The sequence below is a fragment of the Lactuca serriola genome, chromosome 9 (assembly GCF_051521515.1).
Source record: "Lactuca serriola cultivar US96UC23 chromosome 9, Lser_US96UC23_V15, whole genome shotgun sequence".
Classification (NCBI taxonomy): Eukaryota; Viridiplantae; Streptophyta; class Magnoliopsida; order Asterales; family Asteraceae; genus Lactuca; species Lactuca serriola.
Window position 1 is genome coordinate 134,123,529 of NC_136416.1, and position 12,043 is coordinate 134,135,571.

The 12,043-nt window shown below is 35.7% G+C and overlaps 1 protein-coding gene across 1 annotated transcript; it reads right to left on the minus strand.

The window, feature by feature from the left end:
* Positions 1-2,702: 2,702 nt before the first annotated feature.
* Positions 2,703-4,890, minus strand: LOC145073026 (uncharacterized). The gene has a single exon (XM_079019575.1). The coding sequence runs from the start codon at positions 4,611-4,613 to the stop codon at positions 2,844-2,846; it is 1,770 nt and encodes a 589-aa protein (XP_078875701.1). The 5' UTR covers positions 4,614-4,890; the 3' UTR covers positions 2,703-2,843.
* Positions 4,891-12,043: the final 7,153 nt, after the last annotated feature.

Below are 12,043 nucleotides of genomic sequence, written 5' to 3' on the forward strand. Positions count from 1 at the left end.
GGCTTTTAGGGTTTTTCGGATTTTGCTAAACTTTAGATATCAAGATACATTGAATTTTGGAGGCATCAAATTATTTTTGAGTCTTATAACTCTTTTATAGTTATACATAATGTTTGTAATTCTTGTTTGTTGGTTTATTGACATTTCTATGTAGTGGTTCTGAGATTCAAGTGAAATTGAGGAATCAAGTATATTAGTCCTAGTTTTCAACTTTGACTTAAGATACTATGAGACTCTGACCTAATTTCTACTTCTAGGTCAAGTGTATTATGTGTGTATATGATTCATGAAAAGGTGTTCAAGTCAAGGAATGACCCAAATTTGAATAGGTGTTACAGTTAAAGTAACTATAGAAGTCACGTATCAATGTGAAATCTAAGTACACTATCCATCATTTCTAATTGTTTCCAAGTTTCTAGTAGGTTATAACATAGCTCCTAGTTACAAAGTCTAGTATGTGTTGTGCCTATATGTGCAACTAAGTTTATTCAAATCTAGAACTGTCTCTGATTTTGATGGTTGTCACACCAAGACTCTAATACCAACTTGTAACGTCCCAAAATTTAAGATGATGATGTTGCTTTATGTTCTCTTGCTTGGGTATCGAGACTCGATTACAGTTCACTCTCCTATCTAAAAATTATATTTAATTTGCTTATAAAAAAGTGGGTATATACAATTTAAGGAAATAATTAGGGATAATATAGCATTGGGTACACATGATTTTACATCGGGGTGGGAAGGTTCCAATAAGAAAACAAGTATCCTTTATACATCTCTATGATCTAAGGAAATGACCATCTGGCTTGTAATAACATGTTTTTTTATTAAAGGAAACGACACTCTTCATCTGTGCGGTTTAAGGGTTTGAAGGATTTGATATAGATCGATGAAATCTGAAATCATGAATGATTTCTAATGCTTTCCGATTGAGGGAGAGAGAGCATGTAATTTGAACCATTGTGGCCTCTTACGAAATTTACTGCTTCTTGACGTCTAACGCATACATACGCAAAACATATACATACTGATTATTTTCATTAATGTTATATGAGAGCTGCGGAAATTTCCACCAATACCACCCAATTTAAATTCCTTACTTTCTGGTTCCTACTTTATTTTGGTTATAACTTAGTATTGTTGAATTAGGGTTTGTTTCAGTGCCTGTAATTGATTATTTCAAATCACGTCACATATTTTGAGAAGACAGTATCGATATGTATTATATTAATCGAATAAATCTTCACATGGTTTTCGTTTCTTGTGGCTACCCGGAGTCCAAACATCCAAACAAGATGATGTTTAGGTTTCAATGCAAATGGTATCCATCAGCCATTTATAGAGAAGTGGGTTCCATATGGTGGGTTTTTTTTTTCTAGATAGAAAGAGAGCGAATATTTTAAATTAAAAAATAATTTTGACTTGAAATGCCATGAGAATGCCACGTGGACCGGTTACCAAAATTTCAAGTGGACGCGGACTCACCTATCTATATATGAGTGGGTGACCTCTTCATCTTAGTAATATTCCTCTTTTTAACATGTAATATATGACTGGGTGACCTCTTCGTCTTAGTAATATTCTTTTTTTTAACATGTAATTTGAAAGTTGAGTGACTTAGAATACACGAAAAACAAATCAATGGCTAAATAAAACAAAAATGAAAAGTTTGTTTAGTATGTAACTAGGTGTGAGACTCATGTATTACATGAGTTTATTTTAAAAAATTAAATATGACATTTTAACAATTTGAAAAGTTTGAATTTATATAAAAAATAAAAAAAAAATTTGAATTATTAAAATTAACGTGACTTTAATGTATTGAATCCTCCTTAATAAATGAATGTTTTTTTTGTCACATGTTAATCTTTTATGAGTTTTGACATTTGTCATTTTGTGGTATTTTTTGAAATAAATATTATCCACTTGTCAATTTTTGGTTTGTTTCAATTTTTATAATTAAAGTCATACTCTTATATATGTAAAGTATTCAACATCATATGTATGATATTAAATTGCAATAAATATGTTTGTTTCTTATTTTAAAGTTGTACATTAAAAAATATTTTTTATTTACACCTTAATGTTTAATTTTTTTAAATCAACCCGTGTAATACATGGGTTTCACGTCTAATACATTACATATATAAACCCTTTTCTAATAAATACCTTACATATATATTACCTTACATATTAAATGTGGAATTTTCATTTAATAAAATAAAAAACACAATAAAATAACAAGTGAAAAATAAAAAATTTAAAAATTCTGGAAAATACTATATGTCCAAATAAATGAAAAGAGGACATGTGACAAAAAACCTTCATTTATTAGGGTAGATAAAATGAGATCCTGTGAACTATACAACCACATCTAATTTTAAGACCTTGATAGTTGATATTTTACTTAAAACATATTTAACTGGGTAAAACATAATAATATAATTCGTCTCATTTGCATTATTTAATAAAATAGATGAATTGCTACATAAATAAATTATAAATATAAAATATTAAGCAATGTCTCATGGCAACGTGATCGTTATAATTGCTAGCATGTTAGAAAGTTCCGTATGCTGGATATATATTTCGTACAATCACTTTATTACATTGATAAAATAAAATTGAAATGGAATTTTATTAAAGATGACCGAATATTTAAAAATTTAAACTTATCAGGAGAAGAAAAAAACAGGTAAAAATAATAAAGAATCAACGGCCGGCATCAATTAGCAGCTACATATTAAAATGTGAAAAATACATGATATTACAATACAACCCCCCAAATTGGCTGCCTTGTATTTACCTCCTCCGCTTATCTATACATACCCATACTCACGCTGCTATCTTGCGCACAGTAAATTCAGCAGCACATGACACAGCATCAGGTCAACAAAATATTGGTGCCCAATCTCACCGTCCCTCCACCGCATCTTCGCCGGAGCTCTGCCGTAATGTACGCCATCATTGCACCGATTATCATAATGCCAAGGATAAGTCATGTCGAAATGATCCACCACATGATCAATCACTCCAAACTGCCTCAGCTTGTCCAGAAAAACACCGTTGAAAGCTTCCATTTTGTTTGGATTGAACACCAATCTCCGTGCATATCCACCAGTAGCCACGGTGGTCCTGTATATAACCTCCGGTCCCACAATATTTCTCCGCCTCACCCCGTCAAGAACCTCCGCCCAAAATGAAGCAGCATCCTGAGCACCCTTTGTGAATCTTCTCAAGTTAGGCCAATAAACCCCATCGTGTAACCCGGAATTCATGATTAATGTGTCGGGAACAATGTCGCCGGAAAAATACTGCTTCAGGTAGTCTCTGTAAGCATCATTGTAGAGCGAATTCAGGCCTTGATAGTTCCCGGTATGGTTATAGTGACCATTGAAAACGCTGGTGATCCGAAGCGACTGGATCTTGTTATTAGGGTTTGTAATGTTCATATCGAACAGCCGTGGAACAGTCGCCATTTCCAGATTCAGGACGAAATTAAGCATGTTCCGAATCGTATCACAGTGATTCGAATCGCCCCAGAAGAATAGCCAACGATTATTTAAACAATTCCAAGCTGATTTGGAATCAAACAGCTTGAATGAACAATGGGTCGAATAGACCCAGCCGTTACTCTCGATGGATCCCAGATGTCCGTGGCACCATGGATTCTGACACGGGTAGTTGTGGTCGAGGCACCGGTACCGGCCGTCGTTGCTGATCTCACACTTATCGTTCTTCCCGTGTCGGGTCCAGCGACCTGCCCAGACATCCCTCGCGTAATCAGACTTTTTGTTACATACTCTTAAATCGGGCAACTGACCGGAGGTGGTTGAGTTGTTCTTGAAAGTAATCGGAATTACTCTGAGAACCTTATCAACTGCGAATCGTTCCGGCGAGAATTTCAAGCCCTGGTAGTGTCTAAACAATAGAACTATTGTGAGATTATAGTCACCGACAAACCCGGGATGAACTTGGAGAGAAAATGAGTATCTACCATCACCAAAATCCTTGATTGGGGGACGAGATTTCCAGGTGTCACCCGAGAGATCGGTTTCGAAATAATCACCACCTAAACAACGCGGTTTACCGGAACCATCCAATGTTTGGATTACATAAGTGTGGATGTCCCCAGAAGATAACTCGATCTTATTATTATTATCCAAACCATGGATCAATATACCCTCTGTGCTTGAATCTTTACATGGCTCGCCGCCGGGTGCCATCCACCGTACCAGTAGGTTCGACGAGTAGTTGGAGTCTAGCTTAGCCGAAACCCACTCCAAACTCACCGGTTTTGGTTTTCCGATGACATTTGCAGGTGAATCTTGGTGAGCTTCAGCCGGATTAGTCAAATTGACATCCAAAGGGGGTGATGGTGTGGGTGTCGAATCTGAATCTGCACGGTTAGTGTAGTTCAAAGTCTTTAGACCTTTCCCAAGATTAACATCCAACTTCATAACAAAATCTTTGTGGAAATCACTAACATCGAAGCCATCGATACCCCAGAAGATCATTAATCCAACAACAACAGCAAACATCAAAACCCTAAAAGACCACTGTATCGTAGACCGGAAAACCCATGATGAATTAACAGATTTTTCCGGTGACATATTTGTCGATGATTACGTACGGACAACAAAGATCTAAAACAAATACAAATGGGGTTTTTGATGACCAAGCTGTTGAAACATCTATGAACTTGTACGATTCAAACAGAACTTTCTCGAGAAAGTAAGAGAAAAAAAATTACAGAAAGAGTCTTCGGATTCTCTTTTCTCTCTCCCTGAGCTGTGTATGCAGTGTGAGGAGTTGAACAGAGATAGATTGGGGGGACACCAATTGTGGAAGAAAGAGAGTGAAGCAAATACCTTTTGATGGTAGTAGAAATACCCTTTCTTTAAGATATTCTTGCTGTTTTATTTGCCAATTTGTAAATACATATTACTAAAACACAAAAATAATTTTGTCATATCTGTATTTTTTTTTCTTTTTTTCTTTTATTCATTTCAAAAATAATTAATGAATGTGATAAACATTGCTCAAAATTTCGATAAAAAATATAAAAAAATTATTGCAAATAAAAAGTTCGGTTATGTTGCTATTTGCATATACTATCATCTTTTAGCGAAAAAGATTTAATCTTGCAGAATTTAAATATTTTTTCATTTGTGTTTTTATTAAATATTATAAAGTACATAACGCTTTTTTGGAATTATATTTTAACGATATACATCCCATTCCTCGTTGGAGCACAACCGTTAGTTCATTCTTTTAACACATTAAACTGAATAACTAAATTATAGTTAAATGATTTACTATGTTTATTGTTTGAAAGTAACAAAACCTTACATGATTTTTTAATGATCTATTATGTTTATAATATGATAGAACTGTTTTTCTTTTTTTAGCTGGGCTGAAAAAGATATAGAAAATAAAAAGTGACGTAATGAGTATTGAAACTCTGAGGTGTAATAGATGCATAGTAAACTATAGGGTGTAATGATTTGCATTGAAACCCTTGGTTGTAATAGATGCATAATAAACTATAAGACTAGAGGGAGTAAGGAAGGCAAAGCTTCAACAAGGAAGAAGTGGAGCAAGGAGGTGGCCGAGGTGGAGGAGGGACATGGTTGAATTTCCTTTCTTTTCGGAACATTGTCGTTGAGTCTCACTCTTCGACAAATGATAAAAGATTAGGTAGATGGTGAGGGTGTAACGCTTGCCCTACTTATCATATATCTTTACTATGGTTTTAAAACATTTTCTGGCGTTATGCTACATTTATCAACAATATAGTCCAAAAAACTTCCATTTACAAATAACTTGCAATTGTTTATAAAATAAATAAATTGGGCGATACGATCGATACAGAAAAAACCATAGAACAATAGTGAATATACCAACTTATGAAAACTACGCCCAACTTCGATCCCTTAAAAGTTCACTCTTATTAGTACATGCACAATCTTCTAATGCTTCTAACTCGAACTTGGAATACATGACATTCAACAACATACGTCAAACAATATTGTATGGAGAGTTATATGGGCTAGGTTGCATTACACAACTATAATACGATATCCAATATGGACTTGGGCATATTCCATTACCCAGAACGCTAACCACTACTGGAGAATAAATCATCTAAACAAGGCCTGGAATGTTGACCACTGTCGGAGGACATTCGGACAAGGTTCCATAACACCTACCAAATAAATCAGTCTGGTGATTTGTATACCAATTTCAAACATAATAATATCAGTGCAAGTGCTTTTTTAAAAATATCCATTTATTAGGAAGCAACCCTCACTAATAAAACTACATTATCAGAAAGTAAGCATTTGATAAGTTTTCTATGCATCTATACACAAATATTTGGCAACTTATGCAATTAAAATAACCCTAAGTGTACATGCAACCTAGGATCTAGGTTTAACTAGTTATAACAACCTACTTTCAAAACCGTAACAACCCAAAAACCATGGCTAAATTTTTTCATTTTTTAAAGTAAATAAAACATCCATTTTAACAAAATTACATCCAGATCAACCCATTTGTTCATAATCCATTATTTAGAAATTAGAGTGAATATGATGTAAATGCGGAATCTCAAATCAAAAATATGTTGATGTATGTGTACAATCTTGCCTTCGCAATCTGATATGTACCTGCAAAATATTTAATCTACAACTGTTAACACACAACTTAGTGAGTTTCCCATAATATCGCATATAACATAGCACAATAATCAACTATGGGTTAACAACAACCATGGGGACTATCTGCAGTCCCGGTGGGCTAACAACACGTCCTATGGATTAACAGCAAACCTCTCTAGTTATCAGTCACCCTAGGGACTATCAGTAGTCCCATGGACTTACAACGGTCCTAGAGTTATCCGCAACCCAGTTCACATATAGAAATAATACATAGATAAGACTCAATTGGTCAGCATATAATACCACACAGGCAAGTATAGTGAGAAGACTCACCTCGCAAGTAGGAACTAACACACAACAACTCTCACACAGTGAAGACTGGTACTACAAGACACCTAAATAGCAATAAAGAAGTAACCATCAGTCTACACCCTAAAACCTCTAAGTTAACCTTAAAGTCAACCATGGTGAAAAGTCAATGGTCAAAGTCAACAGTCAACTCTCCCATTGATTGACCCTTACATCATGACCAACCCTTGGTCACGTCGTAAGAAAGCGAGTCCAGCCCGATCACTAACTCAATCCCGATTTAACTTGATCATACTCAAATCAACATTCACATCGTGCCAGAGCTTTCGTCACATTGTGAGAATCCTAAAACAAAACATTCAGGTCACCCAGCCTACCCTCACATCGTGAAGGCCAACCCTTCAAGTCTTGAGAACTGATCTGACTTCCTAATTATATTAAGTCCTTAATCACTCCACCCATTCATTCATACTTTCCAGTAGCTTTTCTAATCCAAATACAACATAAAAATCAATGTTTTATGGACATGCATGTCTAATGCATGTCCCTTTCAGTTTAGGCCATTATCATGGAAGAAATGGACCTAAACTTGCACTACAGATCCAAAATCATCAAAAGGATATAGATCTGGAACATACAACCTAAAAGGGACCCCAAGGATCTATAAAGTTGACAACTTTATGGAACCTTGTCTCTAACATCCCAAAAATACTATGTAAAAATTTTATTTTTAAAACTATCAAAACAATTATTCATTCATTCCAAAGTCCATCAAGATGTGATAATGTTTAAAATAATCATTAGAGTACAAATCATGTCATAAAATGCAAAATACTGGTGGATGCAGTGCGATCATGTTGGACCCTTCCCTTTCGAACTAGAAGTACCTGAAACCATAAACATAAAATTGTAAGCACAAAACTTAGTGAGTTTTCCCAAAATACCACATATAGAAACATACATAACAGTCAGAAACTAAGTGTGACACCCCAAAACCTAGAACGGCGGAATACATTCTGGGGTGGAGGACGTCATGTACAGTATCATAACAATGCATAATAGTAAAAACAAGCAACAACATTCATTACATTAATATGGTAATTATAATACAAGCGTGTTCTGTACAGTTTGTTAGACATCAAAAAGTATAATCAAAATAAAGAGGAGTCTTGTATGCGCTCCGTCTTCTCAAAAGCTGCATATGTACCTGTCTATTGCCAACCTGAGAATACAAGTTATTTTGAAAACGAGTATCAGCATAAAGCTGGTGAGTTCATAAGATTTTAGTGTCATTGCTTGTATAAAAGTGTTTTCAATCGTGTAACATGAAAGTTATTCTCAAATTTGAAAATAGTGTGAATCTCTAGAAAATCCTATATTTTCTAATGAATGTAGTTTTCTACCAAGACTTGGTTACTTGTAGATTTGATCCTTTGAGTATGTAAAAGTTTTCACCATTAGACTCCTAACTAGTATAAAAATATATTTTCGACTTCGTTTAAACAAAGTAAATGGGAAAATAATGTATTATTCCAGTAGTGTTACTGCCGATTGGATAGTAATTAACCGCAGACTCTAGGTAGCGATATGTATTTAATACACCTCGGGGAGTCTACGTTACCTTTAATTCATAATTTGTTAATTTAGGGTTCCGAATGTGAATCTGTATGTAACCAGGCGGATAGGCGATTGAATGTATCATGACCCTCCAGGTCATACGTAGTGTGGTAGCATGTTATCATCCTTGGGCCTAGTCAGCTCGGACTGTAGCTAGCAGTCGGGATGTGTGAGTGTCCGCCCTGTATAGATCTATACGCGTAGAGCCCGCTCTCCCTCCAGGAGACTAAGGTTACATGGTGAAGGCATAGTTAAGTGCCGTATAGAGAGATAGTGTCTCACATTCTGCTTTAGTATGTTCTCTTATATTAGTGTATAGTGTGCTTCTCAATATAATGTATTTAATGTTCTTTTGTATAGCATATAGTATTTTTCCTGTATAGTACTTAACATGTAGCGACTCATAATAGCACTAACCGTGGTAAGTATCATAGTAATGGTAGTGATGAGTGGTAAACCTTAACTATACCTACTATAGTTAACTGGCATGTTGCAGTCATTCTTGGATACTCATAAGTATTGAACTGAGTGAAGGTATTCATATCCAACACAAATACATACAATATATAACTAAGAATTCAACGACGGTCAGACATATAACAAATTACCCTAAGACCCCAATCAAACAAGAACAGGAAATAAGGCGAGCTATCAGTCCTAAGTCCTTCAAGTCTTACTTATATAAATATATTTGTGTGGGTATATTTTAGAAACATAAGAAGCTTTGAAAGAATTTGAAAATATTTTTTATAGCAAATTATCATGAAAATAAATTTGAAAACATTGAAAGCAGTTTTGATTGCAAAACGGTTAAAAGTATACATATCCTTTATAGTTGTAAGCTACAAATCACATGTGATTGATACTATAAATTGTTGGATTCAACTTTTATTCCCCCCCTAAAAGCATTTAAAAACATTTGAAAGGTTAATTAAGGGGTATGAACTCACCTGCAGCGAGTGGAGTGGACGGGATGTCGGGTAGGATGCTAGGTGTTAAGTGAGGACTTGAACACACCCACGGATCCTATGTATCATGTAATGGTGTCTAATTAGTCATTTTATCACGAATTTAGTATGTAAGGACCCTCTAATGTATGAAAAAACTTTGCTTCAAGTGCAAGGAGTAGTAGGGGTTGCTCCTAAAGAGTGTATGGCCTCACTATGGAGTTGACACTTCACATGACCACCCTAACATGAGTTTGCGGTTGAGAGACCACTTCCCCCATGAGTTTACGCCCGTAAACTCATGGGAATAGTGAGTTTGTTTGTGTAAAGGTCCCTTGCATCGCTAGGAAGGGTTCTAAGATCAAATCCAAGGCTTGTGAAGTGACTAAGGTTAAAAAGGGGTACTCCCTTGGAGTTTGCGGTCCTTGGACCACTCCTTGGGAGTTCACGGTCATAAACACTAGGGTTTATGGCCGTAAACCCTTGGGCACAACATTTCCTTTATATTTCGTGGTCCTAGGCTCATCCATACAAGTTTCTAGTCCATTATACATGCTAAGGAAGGAGTTAGGGACACCAAAACACCCTTTATGGTGTTTACGGTTCATGAATGTTCATGGACCGTAAACTCATGTTTACTCCCCTAAAGGCACGATTTTGGGTTTCTAACTTCATGCATGCAAGTTTCTAAGTCAAAGATGAGCATTAGAAGGGTTTTGAAGAGATTTTGGGGCTTCAAAACCTCCTTATGGGAGTTCACGGTTTTGGGAGGTGTTCCCTGTCACAGCCCCAAACCAGAACGGCGGAAACGTTCGGGGGCGGATGACTTCATGTGGTAGCGTAACAAATGAATACATAGTAAAGAAAGCAATACAACCATCATATATATAATTGAAAGTTTACATTGTTTAAAAGGTACATGTTCAAAACCAATTACAATATGATGTCAAAATATGAATTTAAATTGGCGCCGCAGCGTCCCTTCTTCAAAAGCTGTTTGTTACCTGTAATTACTGAATCCCTGGGACATACAAGTAGTTTTGAAAGAGTAGATCAGCATTTAAGCTGGTGAGTTTCATAAGCATTAAATGACAATGTTTGTATGAAATGAAATGTTTTGTTTTTGTTTGTTTGTTCCTAGAAAATCCTATATTTTCAACTAGCATAAATGTAGCCTTCTATCAAGACCAATGTTTGTTTCTAGAAAATGTATGTACGTATAAAATTTCCAATACGTTTGAAAAACCTCGTAAAACAATGTATTTTTAATACTCCATGTGAGTTTTATAACCATGCTATTGACTCGGATTGCCTATACACAATGTTTTTCAGGCGTTGGAATGTTCTGACGTTTGTCACCCCAAATGGTGGACTGTAGCTAACAGTCAGGGCGCGGGGTTGTCAAGCCCGTATTTTTTTTATACACAAACACCAGGCTCCCCTCCAAGGGATTTTGGTATATAATACAGGGCTTGAAATGTGTACTCGAACGTACGTGAAGTTAATATCTCACAAAACTTAGTATAAAAACAGATTTACGTGTTAAAATGTTCGTTTGTTCTTGTATGTGAAAGTGACTTCTTGAAAATCGTGTTTCTAGTATTTAAAAGTTAGTAATGTTCTCGTAAAACTATACCTATTATAGCTTTCTAAAATCGTGTCTCGTTTGTTTAGAAATCCCTAGAAAATGAATCACTTGTTATGAAAGTATAAATTTTCATAGTGTCTAAGTTGAACACATATACATGAAATCTAAGCAGAGTGTTTAATTTATACATATATAACAACATTTTTCATTTCAAAAGATATAATGTTATCGTGATATATTTTACATACGAAAGTTCCCTATAAAGTTTATAAATCATATATGATTCTATTGAATAAAAGTGTATAATAAAACTTAATATAACACACGATAATAATCGTGTGTTTTACTTGTATTCCCCCCTTTCAAAGCATATAAAATTATTTATAGAATATTTAAAAGGTTAATTAAGGGGTATGAACTCACTTGAAAGATCGAAGAAAGGTTAGATGAAAACCGGGCATAATTTCTTCTCGGGAAAGCGGATTTTCTCGGTATTCTCGGGAATCTCGGGAGTACAAATGACCTTCGGGACTTGAGCAAAGTGACCGGGGCTTCGGGTTAGCATGGGCATGGAAAACGAGGCAACAACGCAAGAGAAATGAGAGAGAATGACGCTTTTCTTCGGAACCCTCACATCCCTTTTATAGGGGGTGGGAACCGCCTCGGTACGCTGGGCGTACGCGTGCGTCACGCATGAGCGCATCCTCGACTGCTTCGGACTCCGGATGGGACGGGGCATAGCCTCGCATAGGGCAAGACGTGGACGATCCGAGGCCTAGGCCTTGAGTACGCTGGGCGTACGTGCTTACGCTGGGCGTAACTCGGCCCGATCTGATGACTCGCCTTCGGATAATACCAAGGTTAAATAAAAAAATTTATATTTTATTTATTTAATAAATTTCTAAAATTCATATCTTCTT